The sequence below is a fragment of the Haplochromis burtoni genome, unplaced genomic scaffold, assembly GCF_018398535.1.
Source record: "Haplochromis burtoni strain Fernald_Lab_line unplaced genomic scaffold, NCSU_Asbu1 Contig_526, whole genome shotgun sequence".
Classification (NCBI taxonomy): domain Eukaryota; kingdom Metazoa; phylum Chordata; class Actinopteri; order Cichliformes; family Cichlidae; genus Haplochromis; species Haplochromis burtoni.
Window position 1 is genome coordinate 30,240 of NW_024582887.1, and position 14,041 is coordinate 44,280.

Sequence of the window (14,041 nt, forward strand, 5' to 3'; positions counted from 1 at the left end):
ATTTTTAGTGGGGTTTGCCAACTATCATTAAAATATATATAATATATCCAGGCTTATCCTTCACCACTAAAACTTAATGGTTTACCTTGTTGAAACCTTCCTTTAGAGGTGAGCCCCCCTGATATAACTGTATTAACAGATTTATGTCCCCACAATAAGATTAATAAACACTCTCTCTCTCTCTCTCTCTCTCTTTTGCTCTAGCTCTCTCCTTAGCTCCCTCCCTCGCTCGCTCTCCCTTATTCTGGCTCTGTTGCCAAGGCTACCGTACAGCCTCTTGCTGCATATACCTAGACGAAGCTGCCGCCTGTGGATCTCTCTCTCTCTCTCCTTCAGGATACAAACAAAAGAAAACCCATCAGACTTTCATACCTCTGTCTCTCTTTCTCTCACGGACACACAAACACACACACCCCTTACATTTGCAATTTCTTGTTTTCCTAGGCTCACACGCGTCCTCTTACTCTCTGTGTCTCTCACTGTCGGTCTGTCTCCTTCTTACATGCAAACACACTCCTCCATCTCCCAGACAGAGAAGCAGTAAAGGGATTGGCGTGGTTCTTGGTGTTTGGCTCCTGGTGGTTTGGCTCACAGGGAGCAGAGCAGCAGATGGCGATGTGAAGACGGGCTCAGCCAGGTAAGAGGACTTATCCTAACCAGACTTAAGGCTGTGGTTGAGTGACTGTGACCGTTCCAGCCCTCCTCGCCTCTCCGCTGTCTCTCGCTCTTTCCCCCTGCGTGGCTGTATGACATGAGGTGAATACCAATTCCTCAGCAAAGCCCCTACGGTTTACATGGCCGCTGCGCTTTCCTGTGCTGTAAAAAGGTAGGAGATGTGTGATGTAGGAGGTGTATATGTGCGTGTTTATTCTTAGATCATTGAAACTGATCATTTGCCAACAGGTTGGTCCGTCGATGGCGCTTTTAACTGTGTATTTTCCTTCTCGTTTATCACTCAAAGCTTGATTTCCTCTGTGTTGTATCATGTCTATGTGACAATGTGGGAGTTACCAGAGAGAGATGCAACAGTCCACCTCCCCGAGTGATTCATTACTAATCCATCCAGCTCTGCACTGTGTGGTCGCTCTAGCTCACCGTAGCCATGTACGTGATATGAATGGTGTTTTGTCTTAGTATGAATGACTGCCAGAGAATGCCATTCCTGCACTGGTGTTTTGATGCAGTGCAATCATGTAACACAATCTTTTGTCACCAAGAATCCAGATTTATCTCCAGCAGCCTGTAAATCAATTTGCTATGCAGCACATTTTAATTATTCATACAGTACAGCTTTGGCTGAATTGTAAGTTTATATGTGCCTTAATGAGATTTCTCTCCAAAAATACCCATGGAGCAGCTGCGAGCGATCCTGGGAGTGTATGTAAACAATAGAGCTGATTGATTATCTGTCTTTGTGATATACAAGAAAAGGCTGCAGGTTTGCTGGGCATTTCATTTTAAGGTCATTGCTGGCTTATGTGTGTATTAATATCAAGATTTTCTGTGTGTGTATGGGAGATAAAGGTTGATGAGGCTGGTCTTGGCCCTCGTGACTTTATCTCATGTTTCCATCTCATCATCACTTTCAGTAAGAGCTTCCTCTTACCTCGTCTCTCTGCCATATGAGCACTTCAGCAACACACTTGATACTCGCCCTTTATTCACTTTGATTCTCCTGGAAACAGGTTGTTTTTTAAATAACAGACTAAAGAAGCAGATTTGGACTTATTGTTTTTCCACACAGAGACGCTGGGAGCATCAGGAATATCCATTAAAGCGCACGCCAGCTGTCACCACTTTAATTCCCCCTGTTCCCGAGAGTAGGAAAAAGCTATACACAGCTGGCAGCCCCCTTCTCATTTCTGGTCCTCGAGCCCTTCTGGGACAGAGGCAATAGTCATTTTGTACGGCCCACTTTTAGACTCCATTGGATGGTGGGTTCTTGAATGGATGCAGATCAATGGAAACAGTATGCGCATACTCTATTTGAAGACTGAGGGGGTGGTGTTTGTAAGACCCAAGGACAGTACACCTTCAACGAGGAATGAGGCTCAATCCGTCATCAGGTTTGACCTATTTGCTTTAAATTCACTCGGCCTGAGCTCAATCCTCAGCTAAATGATTCTGATCTTTTTGGATTTGTAATAAAATCTTTAATTTTCATTGTAAGCTCCTGAACTATCTGTGTTAATATATTCTATAGAAGCATCATACATCAGTTGAAACAAAGCTTTCTTTTTGAGAAATTTGCAAACATACCAGATATGACTGTGAAATGCAGATAAAATCATGCACAAAACAGCTGGAATGGGAACAGTAAATTGCTCTGGGTTGATGTTTTTGTTTGTGTTAAATGATTATAGTGTAAATGAAAAGCTTATCATAAACTTTCAGATTTTTTTTATTCTATTATGAATAAATTCTATCTTCAGAACTGTAATTAAATATACCTTTACATGTACATGCAACATGTTTGGAAACAGAATGCAATATAATATAGCTGACCAGATATATATTTTTTATTCATCAGTTTAACTGAATCCGGAGTTGCAGCGAGTATTTTAATTCTCATCTGCAGACTACGCAAACATCAATATTTAAATTCATGTCTTTTTCTGCAACGTTAGAAACATTAAAAAGGGAAGGAACAGAAATTGTACAATAATCTGGAAGTAATGAGAAACTTCTGATGTATTTAGCGTGTACAATTCACCAATGTTGGAGTAATGAGTAATGAATGAGTAGGAGAAGAGGACTCGTGACCTCAGGATTTCTGAGATCCCAGCGACTGCTTGGGTTAAATATATCAGACAGTTTGCCAAACAAGCGCTGAGACAAAGCAAGTAGCAGAAAAACAGAAATATTTACCTCAAAGAATAAAAGCAAAGAGAGGCCGATTTTTTTTTCTTAGGGCAAACGTGAATGTTGTCACTGCTCTCCCAGTGCAGATGTGTGTTTGTGTTTTTCATTTTTCATGCGGGGTATCTGACAAAAGTCTGTGTATATGTGCGCGCACACACACACACACACGCTACAGTATGCTGGTTGCCACAGTTACCAAAACGCCAACCTCACTGCGTCATTGCTTCAGACAACCTTCACACAAAAAAAGAGTTGCTCTTCCTTCCATTCATCCCTTCATCCACTCTTCTACCTGTCCACCTATTGTTGAAAAATGGAACACATTGAAGCGCTCTTATACAACACAATCCATGCCTGTGTGTGTGTGTGTGTGTGTGTGTACTTAACATACGTGTGTACGTTGCATGTATGCACATTGCCATGGCTACAAGCCGGTCTAACTGGCGTCATCACTTCAAAACCACCTTCACAGCAAGCAAAGAGAGAAAGAAACGGACTCAAAGTGAACACACACACACACTAAGCTCCTGCTACTGGTGTGGTCTCATATTCCGCTGAGCACACCCCATTCGTTCAACAGGGTCCAGTGGCACATAAGGAGAGAGGGGGAGATGGTAGAGAGGAGAGGAGGGCAGAGAAGGCTCGACTTCATCATGCATACTGATTCGACTGGAGCAATCTGAATGTATTTCTGAGGGTGTCTGCTTAGTCTGGCTTGAATCATCCCTGCCTCTTCGGGATGCAGAGAGAGGCAGGGAAAGAAAGAGTGGGGAAGAAATATTGACAGTTTACTGTGTCACCTTACATCACTATCCTCCCCTCATGAGCGCACAGCTGGGAGTCTACAAGGGTGCTACTCTGATCCATCATTAGAGAAAGCTGAATTATTAACCCTCTCTCAGTGTCTATCAATGTTACCAGTTGGATTTGTCACTCTACTGTCTATCATAGACTTTAAACTAATGGATGTATCCACCGTGTCATCGCTCATTGGTTCGTAAACTGATATTTTGATGCCCAGACTTGCATCTAGGAGGTATAGGGCTCACACCACACAGACTCGGATAAATGGCACAAACTTCTGCGATTTAATTGTATTAACAATAGTCCGAAAGGTTCACTGCTTAAGTGGTAGTGTTAACATATCATATTATCAAGTGATCGTTTAAAATGGTCACACCGTGAACCACGTATAACCATGCAGGTGACTCATAAAACTGTATTTTTTGCACCAGTTTTGTATTATTTTCTACCATCCCTGGCTATTTGAGGAAGAGACACTTTCTTACTTGTTTGTTTGTTGTTTTTTTCTGCTCCAGAGGTTGGAGAGATTTGCATGTTTAGTACATCTGCAACAGCTTTATCATTTTGCTAACCTTAACTTTGAATGTAAGCCCTGAGCTACTGTCTTGTGTCTTTTAGAATTGACTCTGCCTCACAATGGCTGACTGTGACCGGATGCCCCAGGATACAGGTTTTACCTTGATCATGTGATGTGACTCCCCTGCCAGTTCGTTGCCATCTCTCATAGGTCAGTCATTTGACTTTATTGACCTTTGATGTTAGAAAACACACAACGCATTGTCTTTGTGTTCAGATCGTGGCACGATGTGTTGCTTTTTGAGATCTTTTATCTTGCTGAAGCAGGCTCTTTAAGGGATTTCTTGATTCATCAGATCTGCCAGTAATCGGGCCTGAGTATGTTTAGTGAAACTGAACTCAGCTTTCAAAACAATGTGGTTAATTACAGTTAATTCATGATTAAACAGGAGGGGCAATCACTGTGTTACACAGGACCAGGTAGGCTTGGATAACTTTTCTCCCTTAATCAATGAAATCATCATTTAAAAACTGCATTTTGTATTTACCCTGCTTATATTTGACTCTGATAATAACATTGTTTTGATTATCTGAAACATGTGACAATATCTATATATCTATATCTATATCTATATCTATATCTATATATCTATATCTATATCTATATCTATATATATATATATATATATATATATATAAAGTGCGAGCATACAAAGAGCTTTGAATACACTGCTGACTGTCTGTGTGAGACAGTGTTGTATGTAGATATATGCTCAGGACGGATGAGAGGGATGAGAGCACTCTGTTGACAAGGTGACGGACAGGGCTGTAAACACGCTACCCCTGACTCATTTCTCCACAATGGACCCTCTCTCTCTCTCTCTCTCTGTCACACACACACACACACACAACACACACACACACACACACACACACACACACACACACACACACACACACACACACACACACACACACACACACACGATGGAGTCCAATCTAAGGGAGAGAAGAGGATCCGGAGATGAGAGCCACTCTGTGCTGCTTAGCTGTACATTTGAATAGACCTGCAGAATAAACGCAACCTTTTTGTCATATACACGCTCATTTAGAACCACACATTAGACACACGCAATGTGACAAACACAGATAGCACATACTTGAAATGAAAATCAGCATGTAGCCCCAGTGTGGCTGAAAATTATGGCCTCGACATTTTATTGTACACAAAAGCAGAAAAATCGCAAATAAGTTGCAAGTACAGAAGAACACCTGCATGTTAACATCTGTATGTTTCAAACACCAGGTACTGTAGGTGTTTCAGAGTCTAGGATCCTATCAAAGATCTCCAAAGTATAAGTAAATGTGTTGCCATTTGTCTACATTTTTAAAGGGTTAAAAACTGGAGTTTGTATTTGATGGGATGATTTTCAGATAATGGCACACATAAAACCGAACACCTAATGATAAACACGTGTAAACTAAATGCATTTAAAATCTGATTTATAACATATGAAAGGCCTTTTAACACAAAGGAACCTCGTTCAACAGGGGCATCATGACCCGTCGGCTGAGTAGCTCCACTCGTTCCCACACCGAGGACTCCATCTTCCTGAGGCCTGATGAGGATCCCGTTTGGCTAGACGAGCCCACAAAGACTGAAAAAATTGGCGACGGAGCCCTTAAAAAAGACGGGCTCCTAGAATGTAAAGATGGAACCGCTGAGGGCCAAAACCCCCAAGAGGAACTGTTTTTACGCAAGGTGTACACACTGGTGATTGAACTCCACTGCTGGGCAGCACTGTTTATCACTTCCCAAATCTTGGTATGTGTTCCAGGCTCTCTATTATCTGCTTTTAATCAGAGTAAGTTTTTAGGTCGTCTTTGGGTTTCAGCTGCAATATCCGCCTTGCAAATGACAAGTCAACACTTAAGCTTGAGGTTTTCTTTCAGCTTGACCTTTAATTTTCCACAGTGGTTTATCTTTTCATATGTATGATTGCATTTTCATATTTGCTTCAAGTGCTTCAGGCTTGGAAAATACTTTTTCTGGGGGTGGCTAGATGAGGCTAAAATTTGACACCTCTTCACCATTAATTCCCTCTTCCTGTTTCCGTCTATTGTTGACTTCATGTTTGATTCATTTAAACAGAAAAAAGGACAGGTGCAACATTACCATAAGTAAATAAAAGAGCCTCGTAAATGCAGCCACGATTACGACACTAGACTCTATGTGGACAATTTACATATTTTTTATGCCTGTGTAATGGTCCATCTTCTTTCCTTTTCTGCTCGCTTTTCACCTGAGAATGGCTGCAGTCCGATTTCCAGTGCATGAATGACTGGAGCGGTGACAATCTGCCTTCCTTCTTCTCTCCCCCCAGGGGTACTGGATATTTTTTGTGGTGGATGGAAATGGGCCACTCTCTTCCATCTACAAAGCCCTGCAGGTCATTGACTTCTACCTGGGGTTCATCTTACCCTGCCACCCTATTTTTGGAACGGATGTAAGTATCAATCCTAGATGTGGCTGACAGCTTTTAAGTCTGGGTGGAGAATAAACAGCTGTTTAACAGGATGTGAAGCACTCAACTATGTCTGACTAACTCATTCTCTCTCTGTGTTTCCCTTTATTGGCCAGTCAGTGGTGATGAGGGATGTGGTAAACACCACAGAGCACAATTGGATTGTTCATGGCACTGCAGGCATCGGCGTGGCCATCTGTGTAGTCATGGTAAAACACTGGCTGGATCCTTTATTTTAAGCTCTATTTTTAGGCAAACATTTCACAATTTTGGTCATTTCAGCATGAATTTAATGCATGATGCATGCTGAATTGGTGTTATTTGCTATAAAGATGGAAATAATAATCTTAAAAGGAAACAAGATCGATTGAATCGGTTGTTTCTTAACGTAGCGACCTGTTGTTGTGTGTTTGATTGATTTACTTATTGACTGCTTCTTTTTTGTCTTCTTTTCTATCCTTAGATCATCCACCTGGTGTGCAAGTGGAATTATGGCTCTGGCTTGTGGTCATCAGGAACTGTGTCGAGGGACATTGGTGATCGACGTCAGTCTGTGAGCCGTCAGCCCTCTTTCACCTTGTCAGAGTGGACAGATGCCCAGGAGGATCTGATAGACCTGGACCCGGTGCCCCAGACTCCAGTATTTGATATAGGTGCAGATACCAGGACGGAGGGAGATGCTGCCACCCTTACTGTCACACCAGTGGGGCTTCAGGAGAGGTTAGAAAAGAGCATCCAGCAGGTGGAAATGTTTGCATTTATGTTTGTTTTTCTTCCAGCAGGGAGACTCACACTTTATTCATTCATTTGTAATGCAGATATATGCATTTGTCTGACTGTCTGAATAAAACAGGAGAGGCTCCAATGTTTCCCTGACCTTGGACATGTGCACACCAGGCTGCACAGAGCCCTATGGCTACGGAGCCCAACTCTCTCCAAGAGACCAGTCGGCCCAGGAGTATCTCCGACAGGGAACGCACGTCCTGACCCCTGCCATGCTACACACAAGGGCCATGGACGACCAGAGCCTGCAGGCTGAGTTTTATGTGAGCGCAGCAACAGTAGCTCAGCCACCTACGTTCTCGAGATTAATATGAAATGAACAGAGACTCGCCGGAAAAGACGTACACGCACACACAGATGCAGCCACACACACCGATCGGTGCTCTGCACACGCCCGTAAGCTTTTCTACTTTCTGTTAGTGGGCGGAAGATGGAGGGATGCAAGCATTTTTTTTTCTTTTTGCATACAAAAACCCACAGAAAATTCTTGTGTCTGTTAGGAAGAAGGATGCGCGTTCAGGATCACACACACATACTAATACAGCAATGGTTGAGTGTGAGAGGCTGTGAATGACTTCGCGTGTTTAATATTATTTCCTCACCGTTTGGTTGTTATGTAGAAGGTAACTTTTGGACTTCCCCATTTCTTCACTTTCATTTGCCTTCATTGTTCTGTGTCCATTGGCAGGAAACTCCCATGAACTTTGTGGACCCTAAGGAGTACAATTACCCAGGGCTGGTGAGAAAGAATCGCTACAAAACAATTTTACCCAGTAAGTAGAGCTGCAACACAAGCTAGTGACATCAGTTACTTTAAACATAATATTGAGGTAGCAATTTTTAAAACTATTTTTATGCTGATTATCTTAAATAATTTTGCATCCTCTTTCACTTTAATGCTAAAATGTGTTTGCAAGACATCAAATTTCCAGTATTTATGTTCACAATGACACACATAAGGGAGCAACCATTATGTATCACTGAGCTGTAGGATGAGATACAGAATGAATGAATGTGTAATCAGCTCCCTTTCTCATGATAATGTCACATTGTCCACCTGCAGACACGCACAGCAGAGTGATCTTGAAGTCACAGGATGAAGATGATTTTCTTTCTACCTATATCAACGCTAATTATCTCAAAGTAAGTTCAAATGCACTCTAATGCAGCGATTTGTTATGGCTTTGATATGTAATGGTAGCAAAACAACGAGTGTGTGCATGTGCAGGGTTATGGGGGCGAGGAGCGTGCATACATTGCTACCCAGGGTCCCACTGTGAACACAGTGGGGGATTTATGGAGGATGGTGTGGCAAGAGAGGACCCCAATCATAGTGATGATCACCAACCTGGAGGAGAAGAATGAGGTAACTGTTCAAAGGATTCTTTGATAAATGTTCCTAAATATTAACCAGCTATATTATCTGCTGTGTCTATTGTTTCTTGTAGAAATGTGCTGAGTACTGGCCCGAGGACACTGTGACACACGAAGGCATCGAAATCACTGTGGTCAAGGTGACCCAGGAGGATGACTACAGTCTGAGGGTGTTTACTCTGAAGGTAACCGACAGAGAATGCATTAATATGTGAAATACAAAGGGTGAACCACAACAACACCACTTTAATGTTTTAGCTTCAAGTAATGCCAAAAAGCTGTTTGCCTCTAATGATATGCGTACATGAAAATGGAAACAACCTTATACAGAGGTGGATGGGTGGCGGGATGGGGATACAGTGGTGGATGCTCATGTTAAGCGTGGCCAAAGGTTCATTTAGGTCAACATATGTAAAACTAATCCCGGTGAGCCAAAAGCTCAGGTCTGCTCCAAATAGTCTGCTCGAGACAGATGTCAAATGGAGTGGATATCCCTAATACGGTCTCAGGCACAGGTCTGGCTGTGAGCACATAAGCCCCACCCATCTGCTGTTCACATTTCTGTTTGTAAGAGGCAGCAAATCAGAAGCAAGTTGACCTAAAGGGATGACAGAATACATACTGAGAGGGGTGCACAAAGAAATAAGTGAACGAAACAAAAATATAGAACTAGTTACAAGTTATTTTAATTTTTCTTCTGGTGCTCATACTGTCAAATATACAGTTTCAATTAAAACAAACTAAGGGTTTACAGCCAGGTTCTTAACATGTAATTAGGAACAGAAGTGTGCAAGTTAAACCCTGTCATCTGTATGCTAATGTGCTTAAAGCAGTAAAAGCTTTCATGAGCAGGTAACATCAGAAAGCCTCTGTATCATTGTCCTGAATGATGCCCTGATAAACTTTAGAATTCATTTTCCTCTCTCTTGGCCCAAAGGCGATAAGCCGTGGCAAAGTTGACAATCCTGCACGTGGCTAATTCCAAAAGATTACCCACCTTTACTTTATATGTCGTCTGTGTTAGCAGACGTCTTTCCACGTAACACCCTAAAAATGTTTAAAAGTGTGCTTTATGTTATATTCAAAGTGGAAATTTCTCTAAAGATATGTTACATTTTTGTTTTTATTCTTTCAGTCTAAGGCACTTAAATTAAATTTCATCCCTTAGGTGCCAATTTAAATTCAGATGTTAGATGTGGATCAGAACTATCTGCATGGCTACAATATCAGCCATAAATCCGTGCGTTTTAATTAGCTACTTTTACCTGCATCTGCTGATACGTATGTGCACGATTAAATGCACTGTTTACATGATGATCCCTTGATTAATGTCACAAAAACACTGCAGAAGATTATTATTTTGTGTTCCCGACTCAACAAAAACATGTTTCTAAAATTATGTGTATCAAACAGTCATATTTTATCCAGTAATTTATCACAACAGATATGGGTGTTGGAAGGTGGTTCGCTCAACGCTCCATTCATGTGTTCATGATGGGTGCTTTATTTTTAATTTGAGGTCATGGTGGCATCGGCACTTAGCAAACAAAACAAGATAATTCAGTAAATGCAGCCTGCATCCGATTGCTAAGCACCAGGGGATCATTATGTAACTGCAATGAGTTAAAAGCTTGTTGATTATTCATCTCCTCATGTTATGTTGTTTATCTATAGGATTCATAATTATTGGTAGACTGACATTCAGAAATTTGTTTATGCTCAGTACAGACCAGGACAAATAGTCTGTTTTTGTACAATCTCTTTTTTTAATGTTTGTTCTGCGTTCACTACTAAACCAAGGCAACTGTTTGGTCAAGCATGAAGAGCAACAGGTGTTCTCTGTGTGCTTGGTATAATGACATCTGTGTCACTGTCTGTGTGCATGCACCAGTGCGGGGAAGAGGAGCGCACTCTGCGGCAGTACTGGTACACTTCCTGGCCTGATCAGAAGACCCCAGACAAGGCTCCACCCCTGCTGGAGCTGGTGCAGGAAGTGGAAAGGGCCCGTGAGGAAGCCCTGCCCTCCAGTGGCCCTATAATTGTCCACTGCAGGTACAGGGCTAAAGCAACTTGTTTGTAATATTGGGCGCATGAAAGATTTCATATTTAGAAGATAAAGCCATCTTTAGTTTTATATTACAGTATCTTGTTTTGCTGTTTTTTGTTACTGCACAAATCAGTTCAGTTCCTCGATTTATGGTGCCTTCACTGAAATTGAAATTTCAGTGAATACAAAAATCCAACACATTACTTCTCCAACTTTTTCTTTACAGTGCTGGAATTGGTCGAACTGGCTGCTTCATTGCCACCTCCATCCTGTGCAAGCAGCTGAGGACTGAGGGTGTAGTTGACATCCTGAGAACCACCTGCCAGCTCCGTCTGGACAGGTGAGATATGCTTAGAGCTCTTATCTGTGCTCGTGCCTATCTTTAGTTCTGGCATAAAAGCTCAGCTGACATAGTTTGATTTAGTTCCAAAAAGAAGGTCACCAAACCTTCTTCTAAATTATCTGTCCCTCCATCCGTCTTGTGCTTATCCAATTCAGGACCGGGTCAGGGATCTTAAAATTATAGTCCATTAATTACACACTTCAAAAAACCATGCATGGTTCTGTGAGTGTTAAAGGAAATGATTACCTTTACTCACTTTTGAGTCAGAAAACAACAAGCATGGGTGCTACTAGTAATATTATTTATGTGAGGTACAATCCCAGCCGGCCATCAAGCACATTAGAACACCCACAATGAAAGCAGTCATTATTAGTGTTATTGGATACATCTGAGTTTAATAAGTCAAGATGTCATGGCTAATGTATTTCATTCATTGTTTGAAAAAATATGATAAACATTTAATTTTTTGCTGGAGCTGATAAACAAATGTTGACTTTAAACGAAATTTTTCCATTTAATTTTGTTATATAATTACTATGTGAAGTGTTAGATTTAATGGTATCTCTTTGTGTGTGTGTTTTTCAGGGGTGGCATGATACAGACGTGTGAGCAGTACCAGTTTGTGCATCACGTCCTGAGCTTGTATGAGAAGCAGCTTTCTCAAACTGCTGAGGAGTAGATGGAGCCCAACAGCCACACCTAGACCGAGACACACCACTGTACACGTAACCGCCTCAGGTGGTATGCACCACTGTACCTAACATCATCTCAATCTCACCCTTTAACAAGTTCAAACCATGTTATTCTCTTCACTCAAGGCAGGGTCACTCAAACAGCACTGAATCTGTGCTAATTGTGCGTGGTTGAGTAGAACAAATATAGAGGAGGTGTGATTTGAGATAACTCACCTGAAAATAGTAGTAACGCAGTCCCATCGATCCACATGTTCTTGATAAGTTGAAGCAGTCACACCTAAAATAATCCAAGCCAGCACTCTCGCCTTCATTTCATTTGCACTGCTAAGGTTTCCATCACACCACTGCACATTAGTCTCCGTCATCGAGGCCTTGTTTTGCACTTGGTCTAAAACAGCTTCCTCGTGTAATGATTGTACAGTTATCGAAAGGTTAGACTGGAAGTGAAGTATAATCAGATCGCCTGCAGTGGTGTGACTTACCTGTAAGGAAATGAAAGAAAGTATGTGTTGACAATAAGGGCCCTTTACAGTATAAGTGCCAGCATCGTTTAAATCTACAGAGATAATCAAATGCCAGCCTAATATTTAACTATACTGATATAAAAGTTCATATGAAATGTAAAAGTAAATGACGTCTAGCCTTTTCTCTCAATTTCAATGTAAAAAAAAAAAAAAAAATCATTACAGAAGGCCTGTCTCAACTTTTGCTGCATTCAAGAGTCACCTCATCTTCAGGTTGCATGGTGCTAAGTGTTCATTAAAGGCATGTGCAATGTTATGGAACATAGGAATGTATAACGATTAGGTTATTAACTAACTAATTAGGATTTCTGTGCAATCTACAGTATTACAGTTTTACCATGCTGCCTGTGCAGTCCTCATGGCCCATGATGTTTACAGTAAACAACTTCTGCATTAAGGCCACATAGACGTTAACTCAGAGGCGTCACAGAGCCAGGGATACTGAGGGGACAGAGGCCAGAAATAGAATCACACCATTAGAAAAATCAATGCAGGAGCTCCGGAGAATCCATTGTGCACAATCGACGTTTCCAGTGACACACACGGGAGGATGTAATGAAGAGGAAAGCAAAAAAAAAAAAAAAAAGTTGCATAAACAATACACCATAAACATAAGGATATTCTTGTAAATGTCCAATTTTCTATCATGAAGCTTGTTGCCCTCAGAGTTTCAAGTTCTGCAATGCCTCTGCTTTAAACAGTAGCTTGAACACATCTGTGAAGTAAGAAGCCCATGATTGTTGTATAGACAGGCCAGGCCTAATCTGTATGAAGCACAATAGACCAACAAAGGTTGTCTCTCCGATGTTCAGCTGTAAAAGTTCTTTTTTCTGTATTGTGTTTTGATTGTGTTGAGTTTAATGGATTGCATGTGCTGTATGGGACTCCATAGGTCCACAATCAAAGCGACGTGATTGGTTGTCCTGCTTTTTGTTGTGTAAAAGGGTTTAAGCCTATTATTATTGCTTGCTCTCGGCCAATGCTTTTGATACAGTTTGCTTTTGTGAAACCAACCAGAGATATTTTTAGAACATTTTGATACAATCCTTTCGAGTAGATGCCTTGTGTATATTTCCGTTTACACCATGATGGAATGTAGCTCATACTGTGGATCAAACCATCGGTTTATATTGCAAGATTTAACGGAACAAAATGTGACAACTACCTAAGTTACCTTACAGTACAGAAGATAAATAGATTATGTTCAGTCTTCAGTATTATTACTTTAGGTCTTTAGGCTTTGCTTTAATATGCTTTGCTTTCTGTGTACGTTTTTATCGTTTTCTTGGAGAATTTTACCTCAGACTGAGTTTTCACACAGTCCCCACTCTATTCTATCTGTGACTCGAGGCCACTCTCAGTTGACAACACGAGAAATAATCGCTATGTGTAAGGCAGCTAAAACAGTGAAGACAGTTTTCTACAAAAAGTCAAACAACTTCTATCTTGACTATCATGACGCTTCAGATCAGTGGCCCCGGACGTTATCAGAGGATGAACTTACCAGAGTGGGCTTGGACCGCTTTATAAATAAGACATCAGCCGGGAGAATATAACTGCCAAAATGA

General features: G+C 41.3%; 1 protein-coding gene across 3 annotated transcripts; it reads left to right on the forward strand.

Moving 5' to 3' along the window:
* The first annotated feature begins 258 nt into the window (after window positions 1-258).
* LOC102307520 (protein tyrosine phosphatase non-receptor type 5) lies at window positions 259-13,063 on the forward strand. 3 transcript variants are annotated; one of them, XM_005947382.2, is made up of 14 exons: window positions 259-637; window positions 4,285-4,393; window positions 5,734-6,007; window positions 6,567-6,689; window positions 6,824-6,916; window positions 7,171-7,427; window positions 7,561-7,753; window positions 8,179-8,263; window positions 8,554-8,633; window positions 8,719-8,856; window positions 8,939-9,049; window positions 10,756-10,916; window positions 11,138-11,251; window positions 11,840-13,063. In XM_005947382.2, exons 3-14 carry the CDS (start codon window positions 5,741-5,743, stop codon window positions 11,931-11,933), a joined length of 1,716 nt encoding a protein of 571 aa, XP_005947444.1. In that variant the 5' UTR covers window positions 259-637; window positions 4,285-4,393; window positions 5,734-5,740; the 3' UTR covers window positions 11,934-13,063. The 3 variants fall into 3 exon arrangements, with proteins under 3 accessions (XP_005947444.1, XP_005947445.1, XP_042070103.1); XM_005947383.3 differs by lacking the exon at window positions 259-637 and adding an exon at window positions 653-826; XM_042214169.1 differs by lacking the exon at window positions 259-637 and adding an exon at window positions 841-2,066.
* The last annotated feature ends 978 nt before the right edge of the window (window positions 13,064-14,041 follow it).

Bases quoted from the DNA above. Each gene is read 5' to 3' on its own strand.
- LOC102307520 (XM_005947382.2), top strand. From the start codon at position 5,741: ATGACCCGTCGGCTGAGTAGCTCCACTCGTTCCCACACCGAGGACTCC. The intron at 6,008-6,566 runs GTATGTGTTCCA...CTCTCCCCCCAG, and splicing joins TTATCACTTCCCAAATCTTG to GGGTACTGGATATTTTTTGT. The intron at 8,264-8,553 runs GTAAGTAGAGCT...GTCCACCTGCAG, and splicing joins CTACAAAACAATTTTACCCA to ACACGCACAGCAGAGTGATC.